This window comes from Neovison vison, chromosome 2, assembly GCF_020171115.1.
Source record: "Neovison vison isolate M4711 chromosome 2, ASM_NN_V1, whole genome shotgun sequence".
NCBI classification, from domain to species: Eukaryota; Metazoa; Chordata; class Mammalia; order Carnivora; family Mustelidae; genus Neogale; species Neogale vison.
The window spans coordinates 184847137-184873994 of NC_058092.1; the positions used below are offsets into that span (position 1 = coordinate 184847137).

Genomic DNA, 26858 nt, shown 5'->3' on the forward strand with positions numbered 1-26858 from the left:
TCACAGGCTCTGACTTGGGAGGCGGGCCTGAGACTCTGCATTTCCAAGAGTTTCCCTTGGATCTGCTCTGGAAAAGTTCCTCGGGCCCTGCAGAACAGACGACTCCAGTGGCGACTAGAGGGGTACACTGGCCTGTGAGGATGAGCAACCTGGCCCAGGTGACATTTGTGGAAGGACCCTTCCCAGCTGTGGAAAGATGAGTGTTTTTCAGAGGGCTGAGTGAGACCTGGGGCCCCCTCACACTGGCTTCACGGAGAGAGTGCCCAGGTGGAACCAGGAGGGCCGGGATCTGAATCCCAGCTGCTGCTCCTTAGCTGTGTGTCCTGGGGAAGGCCATTTTGCCTCTCTCTGCCTCAGTTTCTCCATCAGTACAGTAGGGCTAAGAATGCTGCTGTGAAGGCCGTGGTGAGGATGGGTTAGGATGGCGTGGGTCAGGTACCCGGCTCAGGACCAGCTCTGTGGTCGGCTCTTAACCCACGCTTGCTTCCCCTCAAATTACCCGCTCGCTTCTTCTGACAGGTGGATGAGATTTACCACGATGAGTCCCTGGGAGCCCACATAAACATCGCGCTGGTCCGCTTGATCATGGTTGGCTACCGACAGGTAAGCCCCCCTGCCAACAGTCGGGGTCTTGGGGGAGAAGAGGTGTGGGGCCGGTGCATCGGCCTGGCTGTGGGGTGGGTGGCGTTGGTCAGCGTCTAGGAAGCATTTTGTTTTCAGAATCAGAACCCTTGAAACCATTAGAACTGGGGCTTCGGAAGCAGGGGCATTTGGGGGTGTTACATGGGGATTGAGGGATTCCCTCCAAACTCCTAAATGGACAGTCCTACAGCCTCACAGCTGGAGAGCCCTCTCCCCGAGGAATCGATGTGGAGATGGGCTCAGAGCGGGGCAGTGACCGAGACAGGGTCTGCTCTGGTTGATCGCTGGGGCCCTGGGCTCTGCAGTCTTAGACTCTCTCATTCTCCCCCGGACAGGGGGTAGCAACAGAACTTTCCTCCAGGGGGCTGTGGTGAGGATAAAATGAGACCGTGAACGTAAAGTCTGGAAGAAGTGCTCAGCCCAACACCTGTCTTGCGAGCCGGTTGAGGGATGAGAGAGCATGTGTGTTGAGTTCTTGGTGGACAGGTGGCCCAGCGCAGGGCCTGAAGTGGGAGGGCTGTGCGCCAGCGGCTGGAGTTGGGGCTCCTGGTGACCAGGAACCCGCTCTGCGGTCCTCTGGGCCTCAGTGTCCTCTACCGGTGGGAGGGAGCGACGGGTGCCCCCTGCATTCTGGGGGCTACGGCGATCACCCCTCTGCTGACGCTCTTGGCCCCTGTAGTCTCTGAGCCTGATAGAGCGTGGGAACCCGTCTCGCAGCCTGGAGCAGGTGTGTCGCTGGGCGCACACTCAGCAGCGCCGGGACCCCAGCCACTCGGAGCACCACGACCACGTGGTCTTCCTCACCCGGCAGGACTTCGGGCCCTCAGGTACGTAGGTGCGGTATTAGCTGTGGCCGGGTGTGTGCAGCCGTAGGGCGGAGGCCTGGGGCCGGGCTCTCTGGAGCCACCCCAAGGTGGGGCCAGGCTCCCTGTCGACAGAGAGAGTCCTGGGGCTCTGGAGATAGGACCTGGCCGGACAGGTGGGTAAGCTTGAAGTGGTTTCCTGGAGATCAGGGAAGTGGATGGGTCCCCATTCTGGTCCCTGCGGTTTTGGCTGAGCCTGCTGGTGGCTCAGCCGCATGTGTTTGTTGACTGACCAACTGACTGGCCTCAATGCCTAGGGCTCTGGGCTAGACTGGAAGCGTGGAAGTCGGCTGTGTGCAGGCTTGGGGCATCTGGAAATCTCACTGCCTTGATCAGAGGAGGGGATAACAGAGGCCTGGAAGCTGCAGGGGAGCTGTAGAGCTTCATGATGAGGGAGCATTATGATGTGGGGGGAGGGGATGGACTTTGCAAAGATCTTTCATCCTCTAGGCATTCTTTGGCAGCGACCACGTCACATGTCTCTATAGTGGCTGGCTGGGCCCAGATCTCGCTGAGTCCTGACTCGCTTTCCTGTGACTTCCCTTTGCCCCCTCTCCCTCTCCCCGGCAGGGTATGCGCCTGTCACCGGCATGTGCCACCCCCTGAGAAGCTGTACCCTTAACCACGAGGACGGCTTCTCCTCAGCCTTCGTGGTGGCCCATGAGACTGGCCACGTGTAAGTGTGCGTAAGCGGCACTGGGCAGGCGGGCTGCGCCGTGAGCACCGAGGAGTTCTGTGGGGGTGGGTGGCTTAATCTCAGATGGGGCTGCTGTCCCAGGGTCCTGGGAGAGGCCAGGGAAGATGCCCATGTGTTGAGGCCCAGCTGTGATGGCCGGGGACCTGGGGGCCCAGATGGCGATTCTGGGCCTGCCTTGGGACTGGCCCTCAAATCCCAGGGCCATGGGAAACCAGATGTGGCCCCACCTTTGGGCAGGTCGACGCCGTGTCCCATCCTAGGCAGCGGTCTGTTCTCTGGATGGTCTCCATCACTCTCCCATCCATAACTCGAGGCCCTTCTGACAGCTGTCCTGGCCCACACTGCTGCTCCACACACACTGCAGGGCTCGCCTGAACCCGTCATAAACAGGCACTCAGAGCCTCCGGCCCCGGGCCAGGCTGGCAGCTGGCACTCTTGGTCTTTGGACCTGGCTTTTGTTTAGAGCATAGCCATTCATGCCTTCAACCAGTATTTCTCGAGCACGCACTGTGCGCCAGGCCCTGTGGTAGGACTGGATTGCCGTGGAGAATAGGACAGAGAAGCTCCATTCTGGGAGAAAGCAAATCCGCCAGTGTCATCCAGGTTTTCCTTTGGGAACGTGCACCTGCGTAGTCGTGCCTCCTGGCCTCGTCTGCCCGCTGGGCAAAACTGTGGGATGCACCCCGGGCCTTCTGTAGCGCACGCATGTGGAGTGAGGGCTCTTTCCTGCTGGGGGAAGGACCTGGGCAGAAGGGGGGTGCTGGGCCATCCCGGAGAGGGTCTGCCCCCTGCTATCTCCCACCCCCCTCTCCATGCCAACCCTGTCAGCCCAGGAGGCCAGTGGGGACTCCATGCCAGCTCCACCCCCACTGAGGCCCCAGCTTCCTCCTCTCCCGTGTGGAGGCTGACACACAGGAATCCTCAGGGTCCCCTTATGCCCTGGAAGCCCATGGGTCCACATATTTTAGAGCTGGGAGTTTGTCCTCCTGTGTGTGGGAGGTGTGGGGGGTGGTCCAATCTTCATGGAGCAGAGCCTCTCCCTGTGGAGAGACAAGGACAGCCTTAGTAGTCCATGTGTCTGTCTGGTAGTTAAGGCCAGACGCCACCACCTGGGAGTATTTGAGAATTTAGAGCCTCTGGGCTTTGGCATTCAATAGTAGTGATAAAAACCAGACTTTACAATTTAAACTATCACTATGGTAGGTGCATACCATGTATAAAGCTCTGTGCTCTGTACTCTGGGGTCTTGGAAAAGCTTAAGAGACGGTGTGGAGACACTCAGGAAATGAGGTTGAACTGAACCAAATGAGTGAGACCTGGTCTTTGCACCTTGCACACCTTGGGTCTGGTGGGGAGATGTGGAGGGCATGCGAGTTGCTAGTGGCAGGACAGCTGGCTTCTGCTGTGGAAGGTCGACCCTTGGGCAGGGTGGCCAGGGAGCATGTGCCCTGTAGGAGTGGGGCTTGAGCTGGCCTCAGAAACCATGAGGATATGGCTGGAGTTTGAGGAGAATGCAGGAAGGCAAAATGAGCCCAGCCCCATTGGGGAGCAGGATGAGGCTTCAGCTTCCATCCAGAGGGGTGGTCCTTGCCTCTGCACGGTGGGGAAACTGAGGCCAGGAGGAACAGTCTGAAGCCTGGCCAGGGCATGCTGTCCTATTGCTGGCCCGCCTGCCTGTCTTCACAGGTGTGAAGTGCCCTGGTGTGACTCGGGGCTCCCTTCTGTACCCCACCCTCGCCCTCCAGGCTCGGCATGGAGCATGACGGCCAGGGGAACGGCTGTGCCGACGAGACCAGCCTGGGCAGCGTCATGGCACCCCTGGTGCAGGCTGCCTTCCACCGCTTCCACTGGTCCCGCTGCAGCAAAGTGGAACTCAGCCGCTACCTCCCGTAGGTCACCGCCACCTCCTGGCTGGGGACGGGAGCTTGCAGCTTGCCACCTCACCTCCCCCTGCTCCCAGCATCTCTGTCTCAGTACCATCCTGACCCTGACACGTGTGCTGGATTTCCAGGCTTGCTGCTCAGCTCCTGGGCCTCCAGGGACGTTGAGGCCAAGGACAAGCTTTAGATCCAGGAGCTCAAGGCCAGGTGGGGCCAGTGTGGGCCAGGATGCTGTCACTAACCTCATGCGGCAGCTGGCCAGGGTCCTGAGTAATGTGGGAAGGGCTGCCTTTCCTTCCCTCCATGCAGTGAGCCCTCTGATTGCCCAGGAACCGGCCCTTCCTCCCAGGAAGACATAGCGCCTAGCACAGGGCAGCAGGGGCCTGTTTCTGCAGGTCGTCTTTGCTCCTTAAAGCCCTCACCTCCTTGTCTCCACTGGCAGCTCCTACGACTGCCTCCTCGATGACCCATTTGTGCCCACCTGGCCCCGGCCCCAGGACCTGCCAGGTGTCGACTACTCAATGGACGAGCAATGCCGCTTTGACTTTGGCTCTGGATACCACACCTGTTCTGCGGTGAGTTCCTGCCGGCCTCTGCCTGCTGGAGTGCCCAGGCCTTGTCCTCCAGTGACCCTGACTGGGCCTCCACAGGGCACCTTCCTCCCAGCTGGCCAGGTGGCCTAGTGATGGGCCCATAGGCTTGGTGCTACCTGCCACGGTGGGGGGGGGGTGCAGGGGGATCAGGGCCCAGTTCTGCCTTCTTCTGCCACATACCTGCCCCACCCAGTCCTACCTTTGGAGGTGGGTATGTGCTGTTGCTAGAGGATGCTTTAGTCCTGGGAAAAATGGGACAGGGTAGAACAGAGAGAGCAAGTGGCTGATAGGGTCCTGGCTGGTTGGGTTCCTGGGGAGCACATCTGTAGCACAGTCCCTCTGTCAGATCAGGCGCTGGGCTCTGACCTGCTGGAGGACTAGCTGCCTCCATTACCTTCTAGGGATTTGATAGGATGTTTTGGGCCAATTTGTCACCCTAGTGCAAATCTCCTGTGTCCCCACATAATCTCTCTCCAGAGGGTCAGTTGCATGCTCCCCCTCCCCACCTCATGTTTAGGAGATTGATACAAGGGAGCATAGCCTTTCCTTAACCTGCAGGACAGGGCAGGGGGAGCCTGTCCCTGGGGAGTCCCCTGGGGAGAATCAAACAGCCACTGGCCAGGACTCTTGCAGGACCCGGAGTCATAGAGTATGGTCACCTTCCTATTGCTCAGGCCACATGGGGACACAGGGTCTCTGAGCTGGGCGGGGAGAAAGCCTGGGATGTGAGATTTCAGGGCTTGGAAGAGCTGTATCTGTAGGACACTGCTCTGGCTGGCCAGAGACCCAGGGGGTCTCCTGGACAGCATGAAACAGGAGATCACCAACATCTGGCACAGCCTGGTGAGACCAGACCGGAGTGGGTGGGAGTCTTGGCTGTGCCTGGGTGCCTAGGGCTCTGGGCTAGACCGGAAGCCCCTTGAAACCCCAACGTGCACTGGCTTCATGGGGCTTGGCAGGCCCAAGCGTTCCAGAGCCTCAAACCCTAGTCCCTGCCCAGTGGCACGGTGGCTTCTGCAAAAGCGGGGAGGGAGGCCCGGGGAGGCAACCAGGGAATTATGGGCTGTGTGGCCTGCCCCGTTTTGGCACTACGGCGGAGAGAGGAGGGGTCTCTGGAGGCCATGGGAGTGGGGTCCAGTTTGGGGGCGTGGACCCTCCTGCCTCCCTGGCCATATTTTGGCCCCAGTGTCCCCCCACAGCCCTCCCCTCTCTGTTACTCCCCTTGGCCGCCTGCCGGACAGCTTGGAGCCTAAGTGCCTGTATGGCGGGTGGCCGCTCTCCCCTTCCGCGCAGTTCCAGACCTTCGAGCCCTGTAAGCAGCTATGGTGCAGCCGTCCTGACAACCCGTACTTCTGCAAGACAAAGAAGGGGCCCCCCCTGGACGGGACCGAGTGTGCGCCTGGCCAGGTACTTGGGGCCCGGGGCTGTGGCAGCACTGTGCGGGTCCCTGGGAGGCCCTACCCCCTCCCCAGGCATGTGTGCTCAGGAGGTGTGCATGGAGCCCCCCTCCCCTGGCCTGTAAACTCCTGTGTTCACATTCTCCTTCCCATACCAGTCGCCTGCTTCCAACATGTCGCCTGACATTCTCTTCCAGCCCTTCCAGCAGGAAGGCTTACTCCCATTTTACGGATGAGAAGAATGAGGGAGAGGCGGGCAGGCAAAGGAACTTGGGAAGTCAAAGAAGGGGTGAGGGAAGATTCCAGGTGTCCTGCCTGCCCTCCCTGGCCCCCGACACTGTTTCTCCTACACACGTGTTGCCTCCCCTGCCCTAGAACCCCCCCTTTCACATACATGCTGGCGTGTTTCCCCCCTTGAACGTGTGTGCATGTCAGGGCTTCATTTGTCCCGGAGGGCCTTGTGGCCAGGTCTGAGGGCCTTGACCTAGCACCTTTGCTCTCTCGCTGGCTCTGAGCCGGATCTCTGTGCTGCCCGTGGGCCATTTGTGGCACTTCTCTGGGTCCTGCTGACCCCAATCAAGTGGCCTTCCCATGCCTCAGGTAGTTCTGAGGTCAGCGTGAGAGCCAAGGGCAGAAGCAGGGCGCGGAGAGAGACTCCAGGCAATTCAGCATCGGCTGGAAGCCAAGCCACTGACCTGCTCCCTAGCCTGCCCTCTGCCCTCTGCCCTGTACCTTCGCCAGGCTCCACCCACCCAGTACAGGGAGTGGTTGGGGTCTGCCCTTCACAGATGGATGGGGCTTCCCACGGCCTTGCACGGGCCTAGCAGGCTCTATGTCTGCGGGCTCTTATCCTGGAGACTTGGTGGACCTGCTCCGGGGGTTTCCAGAGTTCCAGGTCTTTCTGTCACCATTTCACATGACAGTTAATCCATGGCTCTCAGTTTGTGCTGCATATTGGAACCATCTGGGGAGCTTTCCAAGTCCCTACCCCCCAGGACAGGGAGAGACTGCAGATAGGCATGAGAGAGCTCTCTACGTGATGGAAATGTTGTAGAACTGGATACGGTGACAGTTGTACAAGGCTGTAAGTTATGAAAACTTACTGACTTTTATCCTTGACCTGAGCGATTTTTATCACACATGAGGTATCTGCTGCATCTTTAAGAAAATCCTGACCCCTTGGGACACCTGGTGGTTCATTCGTTAAGTGTCTGCCTTCAGCTTAGGTTGTGATCTCAGGTCCTGGGATCAAGCCCTGCATCGGGCCCCCTGCTCAGTGGGGAGCCTTCTTCTCCCCTCTCCTACTCCCCCTGCTTGCGTTCCTTCTCTTGCTGTTGCTCTCTCTGTCAAATAAATAAATAAAATCTTAAAAAAGAATCCCTACCCCTAGAGATCCTGATCAGTTGGTCTGGGATGGAGTTTTAGAAGTTGCCCAGGTGACTCTAAGGCTGAGAACCGCTCCGTTATCTCTTGAAAAAGATCCGGGGAGATTTGCTGTTTTCTCACGTGTTGTCCTGTGGGAGAAGGAAAGGGAGTCACTTCGGTTGAGCACACCTTTGTGCCTGGCCCTGAGATAGGGCCTTTATAGGTGTTCTTGCTTTCAGTGGTTAGAATAGTCCCATTTAGCAGGTGAGCACACCGAGGCTCAGCAAGGGGGAAGTTATGCCAAAGCCCCACACAGCTAGTAATGACTGAGCTGGGATTCAAACCTAGGCCCCTTGGACTTGATTCATATACTCCCTCCATTTGTGCATTTATAGACCTCCCTTTGGGGCTGGCTTGCCTCCCACAAGCATGCCTGCCTGCAGTCCTTGCAAAGGGATTTCGAGATATAGAGTCAAGATCAACTCTAGATGGCATGGAAAGATTGTGTCTTCTATCCCTGATCAGCTCTTTTTTTCCTCTAGGAGTGGTTATCTTCCTTGATAATACTGCTTGCCATTTTTGGAGGGCCATGTGTGCCAGGCATGGTCTCCTTGAAGGCTCCCGGCTGCCTTGTGGGTGGGTGTTGTTACCCATGCTGTACAGTGGAGGGATAGGCTCAGAAAGGGGATCCCTTTGCTGAAGGTCACTCAGCTGATGGTAGGGGTGGGATTCTATGCAGTCCTGAGGATTGTGCTTTCAATGTCCCTTTCTCTGGTCTCACCTGGGTGCCTCCCAGCTGTGCCACGTGCACCGTCGGGCACTCTCCGTCACGGGCTGGGCAGCCATGGCCCCAGGGTAACCTCGTTCCCTCTGCTCCCTCCCAGTGGTGCTTTAAAGGTCACTGCATCTGGAAGTCGCTGGAGCAGACTTACGGCCAGGATGGAGGCTGGAGCTCCTGGACCAAGTTCGGGTCATGTTCGCGGTCATGTGGGGGCGGGGTTCGATCCCGCAGCCGGAGCTGTAACAATCCCCCGTGAGTGCTCTTGGCTGAGGTGGGCAGGGCAGGGGACACCCTCTCCCCCCAGGGCTGAGGGGCTGGGAGAAGAAGGCACATGGGGAGGGATGGGGGCAGGACACTAGAGAGCAGGACCCCTGCAGGTGGTTTGTATTCTGTTGGTGGGACCCCAAAAATGTTGGTGGGGGGTGGGGCTGGATCCCTTCCACCCGGGCCTGGCATCTCCCATCAGGTGTGGCGTCTGAGAATTGATCCGAACCAGTGATTCTCAAACTCCGGTGTGCGGAAGATTCTGAGTTGGGTCAGGACTCTTGATCCTCTGGCTAAGCTTTGAGAAGACACTGATCTAAATGCTCAGGAGCCACGTTTGCTTTCTTGCCCCATGAAGCAGAACTTCCATGATTTTTTCTTAACTACGTCTTTCTGTCATCAAATCCTGCCTCGTACTACCCCAAGTTCCAGGAGTCTGGGGGAACAGTCGTGTGTCTCCCCCTTTATTCTCTCTGTCGGGGATCCCTCTCATTGTTTTTGGAGCTTCTGAGTGCTAGCTGGCTCTACCTTCCCTGTCCCAGGCTGAAGCCCTCTGGTCAGAATGGCCTAGACGGGGGCCGGCTGGGGGTGGCATGTGGGTCAGCGGGCTCCAGGAACCAGGGGTATCCAGCCTCCGCAGAACAGCAGTGCCCTTGGCTGCTGTGGCTCGGTAGTGGCCATCTTCCCTCGCATCCTCAGGAGGGGTCCTTCGTACTCTGCTGTTTACCTCCAGGGATGGGAGGCTCACTGCCGCCTGGAGCAGCCTGTTCCCATGTCCGCTGGCTGCGCTCTCCTTTTACAAATACGAGCCCAAACAAACGGCCCTGTAACTTCCACCTGTTGGGGGTGTGAAAGCCCGGGTTGTCAGAGCAGGACCCAGTGGGGCCCACTCTGAGTAAACCACCTTCCTGTGAGGACAGACGGTTATCCCCTGGATCAAAGCTGCCATCTAGCGAACTCCCCTGGAATTGTAACTCTTTCTATTGTCTGAGGCTTAAGTGACAGAACATGGGTGTCTCAGCACTGTGCCCAGCCCAGATTAAGTGCTAATGAACGGCAGTTGGGATGCTGAGCGTGCACACAGCCGTGTGATGCCCCTGGCTCTGTGAGCACTGTACCAGGAGCCTATGCTTGGAGGCTTTGCATCGATTAATTCTACCCAATCTTTTTCATGTAACAGAGAAGAGAACACAGATCGCTTTAAATACCTTTTCTTATTTATTCTTCACAGACACACCAGGAGGTGGGCAAGAGAAGCTGTACCCCAGTCCCACCTTTAAAGAGGGTATTAAGGAGGGCACGTGTTGTGATGAGCACTGGGTGTTGTAGGTCATTAATGAATCATTGAACATGACACCAAAAACCAATGATGTACTTACACAGTGGCTAACCGAACATCATAAAAAATAAATAAAAAGAAAAAAAAGAGGAAATCATGGTGCAGCAGGGCTGGGTGACCCGGCCGAGATTTGCATGGGTGGGTTCGATCGAGCCGCAGCCTTCTGGTTCCAGACCCATGTCTCTCTCTACCGCGCCTTAGTTTATCATGAGGTGAAGCGGAAGCGGGTGCGAGCTGGAATTGTGGAGTCATGCTTTGAGTGCCGACTGTGTACCAGGCCCTGTGCAATGGTTGAAAGGGGAGTACAAAGATGAGTACGACTGGTTTGCTTCCCAGCCGGTCGGCGAGTCAGTTGTCCCTGTCCCCGCCCCGTTTCTCAGCTCACCATGCCCCGCCCCCCAACAGTGGAACAGGGGGCACGTGCCCAAAGGGTGAGGCAAGGGGAATCTGGGAGGGCTCTGAGCCCAGCAGCCCCCACCGTGGGGGTTCCTCTCTAGTTTCCAGTGTTCCTCTCAAAGCCTGAGCCGCCAGCGGTGGCCACGTGGGAAGCCTGGCCCTCTGCAGCCTTCCAGCAAGGTCACCCGGTCCTCCCGTGCCCTCTGCAGCCCAGCCTATGGAGGCCGCCTGTGTTCAGGGCCCGAGTTCCAGTACCAGATATGCAACAGCGAGGAGTGCCCTGGGCCCTATGAGGACTTCCGGGCCCAGCAGTGTGCCAAGCGCAACTCCTACTACATCCACCAGAACGCCAAGCACAGCTGGCTCCCCTACGAGCCTGAGGACGGTGAGTGAGCCTCTCCCCAAACCCCTCGTGTCCTTGGGTGTCTGCTGGGTCCCTGTCTTCCTGGGGGCGGGGGCCTCCCATGCCTGGGGCTGCCAGTGGAGGTGGAGGGACAGTTGGGGCACCATAAGGGACATGCAGTAGGCAGGCCCTTGTGCTGTGTGCCTTGGGGCCAGCAGTCCTCATTAAAGCCATCCCTGATTTGTGCATTTATGCTGACTGTTCTCTGGCAGGGAAAACCCCCCCGAACCATGGACCCTTCCCCCCGAGGTGTCATTGAGGCCGGCAGCAGTGTTGGCCGCTGGGTTGGTGCCCCTGACATGGGTCCGTATGTGTACAAGAAGGCACTCTACGGGTGCAGGTGCCCTGGCTTTGCGTGACCACCGTCCCTAGAGGCTCTGCCCTAGTACCTACTGTGTTTCTAGGTTCTACTGACCATGCTACTGTTCGAGCAGTTAATGAAGAGGATTTGAAAGGCAGGCCAATGAGAGTCCCTGGATCCTGATACGGACTCCCTCCTGGCTGCTCTGGGATAGACACAGGCCCCAGGACTCATGCAGAGGAGCTGAATTTTGGGACCAAGTGCCAGGGCCTGGACCTTTCCATTGATGGCTCTCCTAGAGGCAGAGAGATGCCCGTGAAGGGCTGCGGTTCGAGGCGTCTTAGAGCCTTCAGGCTGGAAGGACCCTTCATGGGCCTCTGTGTCCTCTCGGTCGGCCAGCCTCTCCATGGTCCTGGATAGACACCCCCCGCCACGCAGCTCTCGGCCTCAGATGGCACCTACTAGAATGGCCTTTCCTCTCCTGAGCCCCAGGCCACCTCTTTGTAGCCCTGGTTCTAAAGGAGTAATTACAGGACCCTTGATAGTTCAGCTTATAGTTAGAATGACAGCCTTCATGCTGGAAGGGAACTTAGAGGCCTGTCCATTGCACACCAGGGCACAGATTTCTCTGGAACATGATGATAGAGAGTATTTTCCCTCTGCTTTGAATTCTTCCCACACTAGGGAGTTTGCCAGTCCTTTGACACTGTCGGTGGGCTTTCATGGCTGCCGGCCTGGGTCGCACTGGTCAGGGTCCCTAACCCTTCAGGAAGGTTAGGGTCTCCTATGCCTCTCCCCCTGGCTCAGATCCCACCAGGAATCTGGCTCTTGTGCATGAAATCTGAAGTGTTATTGGAAGCTATGGTTCTGGATTGAGCCCTGGGTACTGGGGCAAGATGTATCCTGGGAGCTCAGGGACCAGGAGGAGGGAGCCAGATGGTTCCTTAAAAATTTAGCTGAGGGGCTGGCTTGCTTGGAAAGCCTTGCAGAGCCATTCAGATCCAAACAAACCCCCTTCGAGGCCCCTGGGGCAGCTGGACTTTGGGTTTTCCCAGGACTTTTCACAAATTCCAGAAAGTTAGTTAAGCCCCAGCCTCCCTTTTTCTAAGAAACAAAGCAAATGTTTATATGTTCTCTGGAACCTTCTTTTAAGGACATCAATGGCCCAGAGAGAGAAGAGAACAATCAGTTGTTAGTATTAGAAAGGACCTCCTTTCCTCTCTTACTGTAGCTTCATTTGGCAAATGCAAACCCAGATCACTGTTCTGCCTTACTTTCACACAACCTCCCAATGTTGACAAACATGTTAAGATACACCATCATACATGCGGCTGGGGAAGTATAGGGAGAATTCAGTTTGGGACTCAAGTCAGACTGCTTAGGTTAGAATCCTGGCTCTTCTACTTAGCATGTGGCTGTGTGGCCTTGAGCAAATTTTTTAACCTCTCTGGTCCTTGGTTTCCTCCTCTGTAATGCTAGAACTTTCTTCCTTGGGGTATTGAAAAACTTAAATCAGTTCATTCACAAATGACATTTGAATCTTAATATCCAGAGTGTGTAGGAGCACCTGGCTGGCTTGATCAGTAGAGCACATGACTCTTGATCTCAGGATTGTGAGTTCAATCCCCACCTTGGGCATGGAGCCTACTTACAAAGAAAAAAAAAAAAAAAGAAAGAAAATAGTGTGTGGAGGTTTTGGTTTTGGAAGCATCTGGCATATAGTAAGCATTCACTAAGTATTGGTTTATTATTATTACTATTATTTTATCGCTTGATTTTCTTTAACGTCCTGTGTGGCATTTTACTGATCAGGGGTAAGGAACTGAGGCTCAGAGAGGTCTGATAATTTGCCCAGGGTCACTATGCAGGGACTTTAAGTCCCAGCTCTACCCACAGGGCTCCCCCTAGCGCCCCGGAGCTGGCCAGGGAGCTTCCTGCTTGGGACAGGTGCTGCCGTCCTCCTGGGCCAGCCTGCTTTCTCTGAGCATGACTGGGAACTCGGCATGGTCTCTTTCCACAGATGCTCAGAAGTGTGAGCTGATCTGCCGGTCAGAAGACACAGGGGATGTGGTCTTCATGAACCAGGTGGTCCACGATGGGACGCGCTGCAGCTACAGAGACCAGTATAGCGTCTGTGCCCGCGGCGAGTGTGTGGTAGGTGTCCTGCTCCGGGCCCCCCACCTTCTGGCTTCCCTGGGGAGACTGGAGGGCTGCACTACCTGCCCCTCTTCCTGCTCCCTGGGGAGACCAGCCTCTCCTCACCTGCCCCACCCATGACACACTTGGTCCTTAGCATAATCCCGGATGCTGAAAAGGGATTATGTCCCCAGCCCCATTCAAGGGAATAAGGTCTGTGCGTGTCACATGGCGAGTTTGTGGCAGAGACCTGTCCAGGAGTGCCTTTGGGCCTCTGGTCAACTTGTGGGGCCTCGGGACCCGGGAGGGAGTCAGGGGCTGCTAGCATGGGGACAGTAGCAAGGGGGAATGGAGCCTTCCCCTGCTGACCCTTCCTCTGGCCTCAGCCCGTCGGCTGTGACAAGGAGGTGGGATCCATGAAGGCAGATGACAAGTGTGGGGTCTGTGGCGGCGACAACTCTCACTGCAGGACTGTGAAGGGGACACTGGGCAAGGCCTCCAAGCAGGCAGGTGAGCAGCCTGGGGCTGGGGAGATGACCAGGAGTGGCTGGGGTTCTGGCCTGGCCATGTGGGCCCTCCTTTCTCTGCTTGGGGGAGGGCAGTTCAGGCTCGGGGGTGGAGGGGTGGAGTGGGGGAGGCACCTGGAGCCTGCCTCGGGCTTCCCAAGCTGCCCCGGGCTGCTGAGTTCGGAGCTACAGCTGGCCACCCCCTTTTCCAGGGCATGCTGCCTGCATTTAGGCATGGGAGCTCGGAAGCATTTTTCTGCATCTAGTGTGGGATGATAGGAGCTTAGCCATCTCTTTGACCCCAGGACTGCTGGGGGGAGTGAGAGCTCAGACAGGTCTGAAGAGGTAGCCCAGACTGGACTGGAATGCTTTTTCTCTTCCCTCCCTCCCTTTTTTGGTAACCTTGTGGTACCTCCTGCTTTGAACTTTTGGTATCTTGAGTTCCTTGACTTCCCTCCCCATCTTCAGTCTGGCCACACCTGGCTGATGAAAAGGGCAAGGTATTATTAGTCCGTTACACTCGAGGACGAATTAGTTCCATCTCCCCTTTGAGAGTATCACAGCTTTGCCTTGCCTCTCCTTGAGGGGGCAAGAGTGACAGCTTCGTGAGAGGTTTGTTTCCAGGGCTGGGATTGGGAGCAGAGAAGCTGCACTGGATCTTCATCTAAATCCCTTAAGGTGTGAGAAGAAAGGGGGAGGGACATCAGGAGAGAAAAGGAGGCTCAGAAAAGTAAGGAATAATACCTAACATGCGTGCGTGCTTACCCACACACTAACCCCACACATGCCGCCCTTGGACTTGATAAAGCATTTAAGCAATAGGATCTCATTTGACCCTCTCAGCACCTTGTGGACAAAGGCCCGTTCCTCTTTTACAGATGAAGAAACAGGTTCTTGGGTACGTGCTAGGGGCGGGGGGCAGACCGCTGGGCAGAAAGGCCACCAGTTCGAGATGCCCACGGATCCTTCTCTGTGGCAGGAGCTCTCAAACTGGTACAGATCCCAGCGGGTGCCCGGCACATCCAGATTGAGGAGCTGGAGAAGGTCCCCCACCACATTGGTGAGTGCTGGGGAGCTGGGAGAGGGGCCGTCAGGCCCTGGGGTCTGAGCTGTGGAGAAGCTGGGAGGGCAGAGGAAAGCATTCTAAAACAGGGGAGATTTCACAAATTTGAATGATGGCAGGGAACCCTTAATTTTTTTCTTTTTAACTTATGTTGAATAGACAATCTGTTCCTGGTTCAAATTTCAGAAGGTGTGAGAGGGCTTCCCCTTCCTTCCCGGAGCAATTTGTTTCCCCAGGGGGCAGCCACTGTTAATTAATTGTACATCTCTTTCGAAGGAAAACCATTTTTGTACAACGTATCAGTCCCCTTTTACTGTGTAACATACCATCCCCAGACTTTGTGGTTTCAAACAAGTGTTTATATTAGCTTATGGTTCTGTGGGCCATCAGTCTGAGCTGGGCTCCTCATGTTGCTTCTGCTTCTCTGCCTGGACTTCCCCATACAAAGGCAGCATCAGGTCAGCCCATTAGATACTGGTTGGTATTGGCAGTTAACCAGTGTGAGGGGCTGACAGGGCCATGTCCCCAGCGGGTTAGCCTGGGATTATTCACATGGTATCTGTCACATGGTCCTCAGTGGGGGCAAGAGCAAGCAAGTACTTGCCAGGTCTCTGCTTGTGTCATGCTTGGTAATATCGTGTTGGCCCAAGCAGTCTCATGGCCAAGACTACCCCGGACTCAGGGGGTAGCAACAGACAATCTCTTGGTGGGAAGTATGGTAGAGTCATAGTGCAAGGAGGTGTGCACGCTGGCACAGGAGGAATTTGTAGCCGTTTTTGCAGTCTGCCACATGGACCCTTAAATTATTCTTTTTTTAAAAAATATTTTATTTATTTATTTGACAGATATCACAAGTAGGCAGAGAAGCAGGCAGAGAGAGAGGAGGAAGCAGGCTCCCTGCTGAGCAGAGAGCCCGATGTGGGGCTCGATCCCAGGACCCTGGGATCATGACCTGAGCCAAAGGCAGAGGCTTTAACCCACTGAGCCACCCAGGTGCCCCAATTATTCTTATTATAATGATACTTAAACACAATCACTAAATCACTCCTTATAGTAGTTATACAACTACGGAGCCAAGAGAGATTAAAAATTAGGGCCCCAAAATAAATCAACAAAGTTCAAATTGAGAACATTAATTTAATGGGAGAGATTTTTGTGTTCATTTGTTCGCTGTGTTCCGTTTGTGCTGAAACCAAGTTGGTGGCTAAACAAATGAATGTGTCCAGAAGAGGCAAATCCAGAGAGACAGGAGGGCAGACTCATGGTACCCAGGGGCCAGTGGTGGGGGGCACAGGAGGGTCTGCAAATGGGGGTGATGACGTGTCTTCAGGAATCGGATGGTGGTCCAATAGTCCCTGAATTCCACACTTTAAAAGGCCAAGTGTGTTGTAGGTGAATTAATGTCAATTTAAACCGCACAAGCATGGTTTGGAGCAGGGTCTCAATGAGCAAGCAGAGAAGGCTGCTGCCCCAACACTGGGTAGTGGCTGGGCTCTCCCACACTTCTCTGTGCTCAGACCCCTCACAGAGGGCATGGGCACCATGATGTCGCTGGGCCTCAGCATATCCCAGAGGCCCCTCTTATCTCTTATGCCCACCTGGTCACACTGCTTGTCACCAGCTCTTCCTAAACATGAAAGCAAAACATAATGTCTCTGGGCAGGCTCATCTATTACAGAAATGCTGATACTCCTATTTTTAGGTTATCACCAAAATAATAGAAAATGTTTTAAAGCATCCTAAGGAAATTTCACCCCTCGGGGAATACACGCATTCACACAGCTGTAATAGAGCCAGGCTGCTCTGGAAGGCAGCTGAGAGGGCGCAGTGCAAATAGGCAAGAGGCACAAGGGGAAACCGAGGCCCACAGTGGCTCATGGGCCCTCTGTGTTCCCCGACTCACCCACGCAGTGAGCTAGTCTGGGCTGTCTGCCAGCCCAGTGCCCTTGCCTACCACGCCGCTCTGCACTGGGATTGAGAGTCTGGAGGGCTTGGCTTGGCTTGGCCAACTCCCTGCCTACCTGCCTGTCCAACTCTGGGGTATTTTGCAAGAACAGGGGCCAGGAGGGGGGAAGGGAGGAAGGAGGGAAGGGTCATTTACTCCAAGAAGAAGATGGACCTTGCAGACACTCCTCCTATCCCACCCCTCAGATGAGTCCATAATACCAGCAGCCCCTTGGGCCTCCTTGGCCTGCCCCTTCTGCCTGGCCACCCCCCACCCCCCACTGCTGCGCCGGCCCCCACCCCCGCCTGCAGAAGTCTACTCCTCCCTCCTCCAGAGGTGAGGAGTGCTCTATGAGGGAGGCTGCTCACAGAGTCCTGTAGGGGTCCAGACAGAAGCTTCTAGAACCCAGGGCAGGTTCAGCTTGGGCATGCTTGCCTGTGTGTTTACTGGGTGAGTTACCTGGAGGTCTAGAGCTCCACAGGAGCTGGGCAGGGAGGGGAGTGGAACTGAGACCCGACGTTGCCACACACATCGTGTGATCACACACGGGTGAGGTCCACGTGCCCCCAGTGAACATGTGCAAGGTGTGTATGCATGAGTGAGTGAGTGTGTGCGTGCGTGCCTGCCTGTCGGGGCACGTGCTCTCTGGAGAAGTCTGGGACAGGTGGCCGTGTTGGCAGTGAAGGCCAAGGTCCTGCCCAAACTTGTTAGACTCTCCGAGCATCTGGGGACATGGACTCTTTGAAAGGAAACGAGGGGAGGAGAAGCCTGCAGTTACTGTCTCCCCTGTGCTCGTCTTGAACTGGGACTTTTGCTCTGGCACCGCCCATCAGCCTCGTGATGATCATGGAGGCTCCTCTCAAGCCATGAAAGGCCTCGATGGCATCTTTCAGGAGGAGACTGTCTTCCTTTACACTGAAAAATCTCTTGTTGGGCTTAGCCACCTTCATGAATGATCTCAGCCGGGTCTTCTGGATAACTCGCTGCAGCTTCTCCATCAGCACTTGCTGCCTTACCTTCTGCTTCTTTGTTATGGGGTCCGGCTTCTTAAACCCCAAGAACTAACATCTCCTAGCTTCCAGCTTTTCTTCTACAGCTTCTTCCCCTCCTTCAGCCTTCACAGAATTGAAGAGCATTAGGGCCTTGCTCTGGGGTAGGCTCTGGCTTAAGGGAATGTCGTGGCTGTTTGAGCTTGCATTCAGACCGCTTTCCCCATATTGGCAATAAGGCTGTTTCACTTTCTTATCATTTGTGTGTTCACTGGAGAAACACATTCCTTCAAGAACCTTTCCTTTGCCTTCACAACTGGGCTGACTGTTTAGTACAACATGCCTGGCTTTTGGCCCATCTCGGCTTTGGACTTGCGTTCTGCACCAAGCTTCATCATTTCCAGCTTTTTTTTTTTAAGATTTTTAAAAAATTTTATTTATTTGACAGACAGAGATCACAAATAGGCAGAGAGCAGGCAGAGAGAAAGGGGGAAGCAGGCTCCCCGCTGAGCAGAGAGCCTGATGCAGGGATCGATCCTAGGACCCTGAGATCATTACCCGAGCCGAAGGCAGAGACTTTAATCCACTAAGCCACCCATGTGCCCCCATTTCCAGCTTTTGATGTAAAGTGAGAGACAGTGACTGCTCCTTTCCCTGGAATATTTAGTAGCCATTGAAAGGTTATTTGTTGACCTGATTTACTATTGTCTCAGGGCATAAGCAGGCTCTAGGACAGGGACAGAGACAGGGGACAGGCCTGTCCATGGAGCAGTCAGGACATGCATGACATTGATCCATAAAGTTCCCTGCACTATGTGGGCTCAGTGCTTGGTGCCCCAAAACAATCCCAGTAGGAACACCAGGTACCAATGACCACATATCACCAGAACAAGTATCATACTGAAAATGTCTGAAATACTGCAAGAATTACCAAAATGGGACACAGATGTGAAGTGAGCCACTGCTGTTGGAAAAATGTCACTGATAGACTTGCTTGAGGCCCGGTTGCCACAGATGTTCCTTTTGTAGAAAATGCAGTATCTGAAAAGCACAATGAAGGGAAGGTCAGTCAAATGAGGGATGCCTGTGGTCGCTCAGGGTACAGCGTGGGTCAGCGGACGGGCCAGGACTCAGAGGCGAGCGTGTGGTTAATGTCCCCAAGGAGCCCAGCCCACCGCCCCTGGAATGAGGGGTGTACAGCCTGAGGAGGGGAGCGGCGACTGCCGAGAGGTGTTGGAGCAGACAAGCTGGTGGGAAGATTTGGGGCTGGGCCTGGCCCGAGGAGCTGCCTGGCTCCAGCCCCAGGTCTGGCAATTTCTGGGGGCTAAGAGAGATTGGGCAATGAGAAATGAGGGGTGTCTCTCCTCCTCCTGCTTGCTAGGGAGGCTGGTGCCCTGAAGAGCTGGGCCGCCAGCTCTCTGTGCGTCTGGGACAAGCCCTGGCCCCTCAGGGGCCTCTGACTCTCCATGTGGGCTCATGGGAGCACCAGCCTTGGGACATGTGTGAGGAGTCCACAGGGGCAGGTAGCAGATGATGGGTGTGTGGTTAATGCTCTGATCGTTGGCTCTCGGGTTACATAATTACGCAGAATGGTTTTCTTCCTCACCAAGCGGGGACACGCCCAGGCTCTGGAGCCTTTGCTGTCCTACCTGCCTGAGAGGCTTGGGTCCCTAGCTGCAGCCCTACCCTGACCTGCTGCTTCCAGGGTGGCCAAGGCTGTGACACTGGGGCCTTTTCCCGGGGGGGGGGTCTGCACCTGCATACCTCTTGCCCACCTGCCAGGCACTTTAAGGACCAAATTGCACGTTACTCACTGATGGGACGTTAGAGGGTAGAAATATACAGATGTTTTAAAAACTCTTCCTCTAGGCCAGGCCCCAAGAAACCAAGATGAAGGTGACAGGCTGTGGGGGGCGGGGGGGTAGGACATCTGTAAGGACAACAGTGCCAAGTATCAGGCCCTGTACTGATGATAATAATAACGCTTACCATTTATTGAGTGCCAGCAGCATACCACGCATGCCGCCTAGTACTTTACACATATGAACTCTTTTAACTGTTGCCGGAGCCCCATGGAGCATAGGTGGGGGTGCGGTACCACAGTTATCCTCGTGGGGCAGCAGCCCTGTGAGCAAGGTATAGTTAGGATTCTCATTTTATGGATGGTGAAACTGAGGCAACACAGGGAAACTAAGTAACTTCCCCAGATCTGTCTGACTCCAGAGCCTGTATTTTTAGCCTTAGGGTTCTCCGATAGAAGTCTTAGGGGGCGGGGAGGGGGGCAATTTATTGAGGACGGAGCAATCAAAGAAGGCTTCCTGGAGGAGGGGAGAATTATGCTGAGCCTTCCATATGAGTGCAGATTAGTCAGGCAGGAGGAAGGGAAGGGAGGACAGGGTGGGGTGCACCAGGGTCCAGAAGCAGGGAAGCTGTCTGCCGTCAGTGTGGTGGCTCATCTGACTGTGGAGCCTCTGGTGGAAAGGAGTAACGGGTCACAGGGAGCCCCAAGGGGTTCACTAGGAAAGTCTTGGTGCCCCAGAGGAGGACTGGCTAGTGCTCCTGTGAAGGGGAATAGAAATCTGTGTGACCCTCTCCCCATGGCCAGCGGTGAAGAACCAGGTCACAGGCAGCTTCATCCTCAACCCCAAGGGCAAGGAAGCAATGAGCCGGACCTTTACTGCAATGGGCCTGGAGTGGGAGTACGTGGTGGAGGACACCAAGGAGAGCCTCAAGACCAGTGGGCCCCTGCCTGAAGCCATTGCTGTCCTGGTGAGCCCCCATCCTGCACGGTAGCCCCTGTCCACTCCCTTGGTGCCCCAGCCCAGCCTCCCCTAGCTCACTGTCTTCACTATTGAGCCAGCACTGACCTACTGAAGTCCTCCTGTTGCAGTGTCTTCAGCAGCCTGGGCAAGGTCAAGGCCAAGGTGCTCTCTGTGCTTAAAGGCAGGCAATATGGCAAATGATGAAGGAGAAAGAAGTGGTTGTCCTCCTGTCAGAGGGGGTCTCCTTAATGCAGTGTCAGAAATAGGGCCTAGGAATGAGCAGGAGGCCCTTGGGTTGGTTCCCCGTGTTGTGCTGGCATCATCTGGTGTCTGCTGGTATTATGGCCTTGCCAACAAGTGACCTGGGGGTGCTGTCTCAAGCTGCCAGCCTCCTGTGAGGGGGATGAGGTCACTGTCCTTGCTGGGGCCACCTCTGCCCACACCACCTCTTCCTAGACCATAGACCGGGGCTTATAGAGCAGGGACTGTTAATGCAGGGGATCAGACCAGGTGGGGCTTTGTCTGCAGGCCCTTGGCACTGGCTGGTGGCAGGGATACCAGGAACAGGTTTGTTCCTGGTGTTGCCCTCACTAGTCAGAAGGTCCAAGAGGGAAGGGTCTGAAGCCTATTGGGGTCGGCATATTAATTCAATCTATTTGAATCTGTATTTCTCTTCACCCTAATTTGCTGACTCCCCATACACCTATGGCCAGTGCTTTTCAGCGAGGGTACCAAGACCATTCAGTGGGCAAAGAATAATCTCTTCAACTAAAACAGTGCTGGGACAACAGGATCATCCACATGTAAAAGAATGAAGATGAATCCGTACCTCACACCATATACACAAAGGAGCTCCAAATAGATCAGATACCCAAGTACAAGAGCTAAAAATCTAGAACTCTTAGAGAAAACAGAGGGCTCAATCCCATGACCTTGGATCATAGTTGTGATACCCAAAGCATGAGCAACAGAAGAAAAATAGGTTAATTGGTCTTCGTGGAAACTGAGAACTTTTGTGCATCAGAAGACACGAGGACAGCCGTGAGAAGACAAGCCAGACAGGATGGGAGAAACCATTGGCCATCCTATGTCCGATAAGAGTCTACCTTATAGACCATCTTCTGGAGTCAGGTAGCCTGTGGCTGCCCTGGTGAGGAGGACCAGCTGACAGACACGGTTTCTGCCCTCATTAGAACTTAGGTCTGTGGGAAGGTGTGTAGCCCGAGTCTGCTGCATGGCTTCTGGTGTGAATGGCCTCCCAGGCCAGGCTGGGTGCTGAGCCCACATCCTTCTCTGCCCCCCCCCACCCCATGCTGGCCTTGCCTCTCTGCTCTCTAGTCCTGTGCCACCTCCTCTGTCTCTCCTCAGGTGCTCCCCCCCGCCAAGGGGGGTCCCCGCAGCAGCCTGGCCTACAAGTACGTCATCCATGAGGACCTGCTGCCTCTTATCGGGAGCAACAATGTGCTTCTGGAGGAGACGGACACCTACGAGTGGGCGCTCAAGAGCTGGGCCCCTTGCACCAAGTCCTGTGGAGGAGGTACTGGCCCGTACAGCCGTCTGGTGGCCTCGTCAGGGTAGCCCAGGGCTTTTCAGGGGAGGAGCAGGAGTGTCTGGGGGCCAGCATTGTCTCTACTTGATCTGTCCCTAGCTTGTGCCTCACTGTCTCCTCAAAGATGTCTTGGGTGTGACAGCCTGTTTGGATGGGGCCATGGGGCTGGGGCTGGGATGCTGGATTGGTGGTGAGGCTGGGCCTGCGCCCTGCGAGGGCTCCCCAGCTTGGCGGAGGGGCAGCCCTCCAGCCAGGTCCCCTCCTCCCTCACCCAGGGACACGGGAGATGGACGGATCAAGGCTTCTTCAGAAAGCGACTGGGGCGGGAGGGGTGCAAAGGCACAGAGGGAGGGTAGGCTTCGCCCTCCAGGCTCTCCAGAGTTTGGCCTCCCCGAGGCCCCAGCAGAGCTGTGGGGGCCTGGTGGGACCAGGCCCAAGTCAGCCTGCCCTCCCCACAGGGATCCAGTTTACCAAATATGGCTGCCGGCGCCGGCGTGACCACCACATGGTCCAGCGGCACCTGTGCGACCACAGGAAGAGGCCCAAGCCCATCCGCCGGCGCTGCAACCAGCACCCGTGTGCCCAGCCCGCGTGAGTGTCCCAGAGGAGCGACTGCATTTCCAGGGGTGTTGCTGACCCTCCCTTGGCCAGGAGGGGAAGCTGCCGGGCCCGCTTCCTCTGGCCCCAGAGTGTGGAGGCACACCGCCCTTTTTTTTTTTTTTCCCAATTTATTTATTTTCAGAAAAACAGTATTCATTATTTTTTCACCACACCCAGTGCTCCATGCAAGCTGTGCCCTCTATAATACCCACCACCTGGTACCCCAACCTCCCACCCCCCCGCCACTTCAAACCCCTCAGACTGTTTTTCAGAGTCCATAGTCTCTCATGGCACACCGCCCTTTGTCTCGGGCTTCCCTCCCGGGGCAGAGCAGCCCAATGGGCAGACTCTGCCCTCCTTGCCCACCTGTCTGTGGGGCTTCTGGGTTAACTTCCACTCTTGGAAGAAGGATGGTGCTCCCTTTGTTCTGCCCTTTCCAGCGTTCTTTAACAGATGGGGAAACCAAGGCTCACTTTGGGGACATTGCTTTCCCTCAACGATCTGAGGGATCTGTGAGGTGAGGTGGATTTCAGTGCTTGTAGGCTCCGGGCCATAGGCCGTAGCCGCAGCCATGATCTAGCCCCCACTGGGGCTCCCTGGCCTGAGGAGACGGGTTCATTTGAGCACAAGGTCATATTCTTGGGGCTATTTGGAGGGGGATTTGTGGAGAGGAAGAGCTATGACTTGTCAGGGATTCAATGTCTGGCCTTGCACCTGTCACAGAGGTGGCCCCAGCACCTCCTTGGTCCCCAGGCAGAGAGCCGAGGCCTTTCTCCAGTCTCCTCAGGAATCCTTGGGGGTCCAAGCAGTCTGACTTGGCCTTGCTGACTCACAGCAGCTCTGCTCCCTCAGGCTGAGGGAGCCTCGGGGGCGGGGGAGCTGGTGACTGGCACGGAGCCCACAGTGGCCTCCCTGTGCCAGGCCTGGGCCGGGATGCTCTGTTCCCCAGCCCTCTGCAGGTCCCTTTCACACCATATGCAGACTGTTTCCCGCCAATGTCCATGGCCTCAGAGCACGTGGTGCTCACTCCACTGTGGTCATGGGTGGGTCACCCCACCTGGCTTCTCATCTGTAAACCGCCAAGTGAAGTTTGGGGCCTTTTTGTTTTCTGTCTTTTAAAGGAAGGGGTTGGCCGAAAGAGCCCTCATTCACTAAAAGATGTCTCAGGAAACACGGGAGTAGGGGTTGGGGGCTGCCTCCCACCCCGCTAACCCTCCCAACCCCCATTTGGTCTTTGTCTAACTCAGTCAGCAGCGTCGTCTACTTCTCGTGTTCTTAGGGGCTGCTCTGGGCTGGAAGACATTGAAGACCACCAGCTTAGCCAATCAGCATCAAAATTCCACAGGTGCTGATGGTGATAATAATAGTATCTGCATTTATTATGCGCCTACTGTGTGCACACACTCTGCCAAGTGCTCTAAGTATACAAGTCCTTTTAATTGTCCCAGGAGGCTCAGGGGAGAGGCTTCAATTCTACAAGCTGCCACTCTGTTTTGCATCCTGCCGTAGCTCAGCACCTAGGACAGTACCTGCCCACGGGAGACACTCTGCTAGTTACCAGGTGTTGAAGGAATCCTGATGTGAAGATGAGGCAGCTGAGTTCAGAGGCATTAATAGCTTGCCTGCAAACATGCAGGGTGCCAGATTTCAAGATGAATTATACCCATTTTTCAGATGAGGAAACAGAGGAGAGACTAAGTGACCTCCATAAGGGCACACAGCCTGGCAGCTGCAGACCCAGGCGGGTGGTTGTCTTGGCTCCCAAGCATTCTGAAACTCAAACCCACTTTCCAGCTCCTGCCTGCAGTCACTCAAGGGGTGGGCGTGACCCTGCGAGGAAGTGTCCCCTAGTCCCTCCTCTTCTCCATCTTTTGCCTTGTCTTTCTCCAGGTGGGTGACGGAGGAGTGGGGTGCCTGCAGCCGGAGCTGTGGGAAGCTGGGGGTGCAGACCCGAGGGGTGCAGTGCCTGTTGCCCCTCTCCAACAGTACCCACAAGGCCATGCCGGCCAAGGCCTGCCCTGGGGACCGGCCTGAGGCCCGGCGGCCCTGCTTCCGCGTGCCCTGTCCAGCCCAGTGGCGCATGGGAGCCTGGTCCCAGGTGAGTTGTTCCCAGAGGGCGGGAGGGGCTGGACCAGTGGACACCTTCTCTGGGGGAGTCCTAGAAAAGGTGGCTCTGGGTGAGGCATTGCTAAAATGTGGGATGCTCCCTGCAGGCAGAGAGTCTTTGACTGCATTTCTTTCCCCCTTCTGATCTGATCCCATCTGATCTTTCTCAAAACTAAGTCCAACAGCTCCCACGTCTGCTGGGCCAGGTTTCTAGGCTAGGCCTTTCTATTCATTCACTCTCTGCTTTGACCTAGATCTGGGTCAGAATTAGGAGGCATGGGCTAATATCCTCGTGACACAGGTAAGCAAACGGAAGCACTTTCTTGCACTCAAGAAGTATTTACTGAGTGCCAACTACATGCCAGGCATACATACTAGGAATGTCTGGAATCCATCGTTGACTAGATGTGATTCTTGGCCTCGTGTAGCATCTAGTCCAATAAGAGAGAAGGAAGAGATAAGTAAACCAATAACAAAAGCATTAACAGGTTGCAGCTGGAGCTGTGCGGAAGCAAATGGGGGTGATGTATCTGGGAGGGCTTCCTTGTGGAGGTGACATTTGAGCTGAGACCTGATGGATGAGCCCCAGAAGGACCCTGTGGCAGGAACAACCTTGCCATGTTCCAGAAACCAAAAGGACAGTGGGACTGGAGCTGAATGGAAGGGATGGGGCCTATAGGATGATGGAGAGGCAGGCAGGGGTCAGTGCTATGGGGTCTTTGTGAGGAGTTAGAATGTATCCTAAGAGCAGTGAGAAACTCTTGAGGGGTTTTCATGTAGGCATTCCAAGCTCTGGTTCCAGGTATAAAAGATCACCTAGCAGCTCTGAAGAAAGTTCGATGTTGGAAGGCCAGGGTAGGAAAGGAGAGACCATAAGAAGGAGTATTCAGTCCAAGTTCTCCTGGCTAAGCCCTCGAAGTGGCCATGGGGAAATTTTCTGCCTTGAGTTTTCTCTTAAAAGTTCATCTGATGCAAACCTTGAACGTGTTATGCTAAGGGAAACCAGCCAGACATGAAGTGACAAATGCTATGTGATTCCACTTACCCACATTCATAGAGAAGTGGAGTAGGAGGGTGGGTGCCCGGGGCTAGGGGAGAGGGTGGGGGAGTTTGTGTTTAGAGGGGACAGGGTCTCAGTTTAGGAGGAAGGAGAAAGTTCTGGGCGTGGTGGTAGAGATGGTCATACTACAATGAGAATGCCCTTGTCGCCACTGAACTGGACACTTACAAAGGGTTAAAATAGTAAATGTTATGGTATCTATGTTTTGCCATAATTTTTAAGATCTCATTTGGTCATGAGGATAAGCACAACAGTGCTTATTGTAATAGCGGAATTTCAGGTAATACTCTAACTGCCCATCTGCAGGGGATTGGACCCCCAAATCAGGGTCTGATCATACAGTAAAATAGCCCAGACAGAGAAAAGTAAATAAGCTTGAACTGTACTTAAGCGAGATAGGTAAACCTCAGAACAGGCGTGAGAGGAAAGCGCAGGAGTACGGAGAACGATCACTTCCAGTGGAACGGAGTGCATCTAAAGTTTAAGAAGGTGCCACACAGTATTTGAAAATGTGCCCGAATGCTGATTTATGAAAGCTGGTGTTGGTATTTGAACAGGTTCTCAGGACCGACTTTCCAATACTTTAATGTAGGCTGGAAACATTACATAATAAAGGGTATTTTTAAATAATCCCAAATCCCTGCACGACTTATGCAGACTTTAGTTTCTTCTCCCTAACATACAGCTTTATTTGTTTTAACAAATAAACAGACAGCTGGTCTACAGAATACGCTTTTGAGAAAACTGACAGCAGGGGGACGGCGGGTTGGGGAGGGGGCAGGGAGCGTGGAAGTTCATTGCCCTGGTAAGATTGACCCCTCAAGGGCTACTGTCATTCTGCCTCCTGGGGGGTGGGAATGAGATATGTCATCCCACAGTCTGTGTGGCCCTCTGTGCCCGTGTTTCCCTCGGGCCCCAGCAGAAGAAGTACGCGTCTGTAAGGTCTTCCCCATCCCACTAGGAGAGGCAGGGAGCAGTGCTGACCAAGCCATGTGACCCGGTCATGCCAGGTGGCCTTGCTCTTTGGGAGCCGCCACCACCAGCCTCCATCTCTCAGAGGAGATGAGGCCCGGGAACTGAGGTGCACAGTGGCCCTTGGAGACTGTGCTCCCGTGCCTTGCCCTCTCCGGGAAGAAGACACTTCCGAGCCTGCCTCTGCCGGCTGAGTTTTGGTACATGGAGTCACAGAGCCTTTGAATGTCAGAGCTAGAGGGGTCCGGG

The 26858-nt window shown here is 55.2% G+C and overlaps 1 protein-coding gene across 4 annotated transcripts in view; it reads left to right on the forward strand.

Moving 5' to 3' along the window:
* ADAMTS14 (ADAM metallopeptidase with thrombospondin type 1 motif 14) overlaps window positions 1–26858 on the forward strand; it is a 73635-nt gene that overhangs the window by 41668 nt on the left and 5109 nt on the right. For 3 of the 4 annotated variants that reach the window (XM_044239699.1, XM_044239701.1, XM_044239700.1), the window contains exons 5-19: window positions 520–603; window positions 1322–1469; window positions 2076–2181; window positions 3948–4091; window positions 4525–4657; window positions 5969–6082; window positions 8322–8470; window positions 10427–10602; window positions 12942–13075; window positions 13444–13567; window positions 14543–14623; window positions 20166–20329; window positions 21691–21859; window positions 22330–22462; window positions 24362–24569. In XM_044239699.1, coding sequence (XP_044095634.1) covers window positions 520–603; window positions 1322–1469; window positions 2076–2181; window positions 3948–4091; window positions 4525–4657; window positions 5969–6082; window positions 8322–8470; window positions 10427–10602; window positions 12942–13075; window positions 13444–13567; window positions 14543–14623; window positions 20166–20329; window positions 21691–21859; window positions 22330–22462; window positions 24362–24569 — 2067 coding nt within the window. The remainder of the gene's footprint in view (window positions 1–519; window positions 604–1321; window positions 1470–2075; window positions 2182–3947; window positions 4092–4524; window positions 4658–5968; window positions 6083–8321; window positions 8471–10426; window positions 10603–12941; window positions 13076–13443; window positions 13568–14542; window positions 14624–20165; window positions 20330–21690; window positions 21860–22329; window positions 22463–24361; window positions 24570–26858) is intronic. The other variant, XM_044239702.1, reaches the window with a different exon arrangement.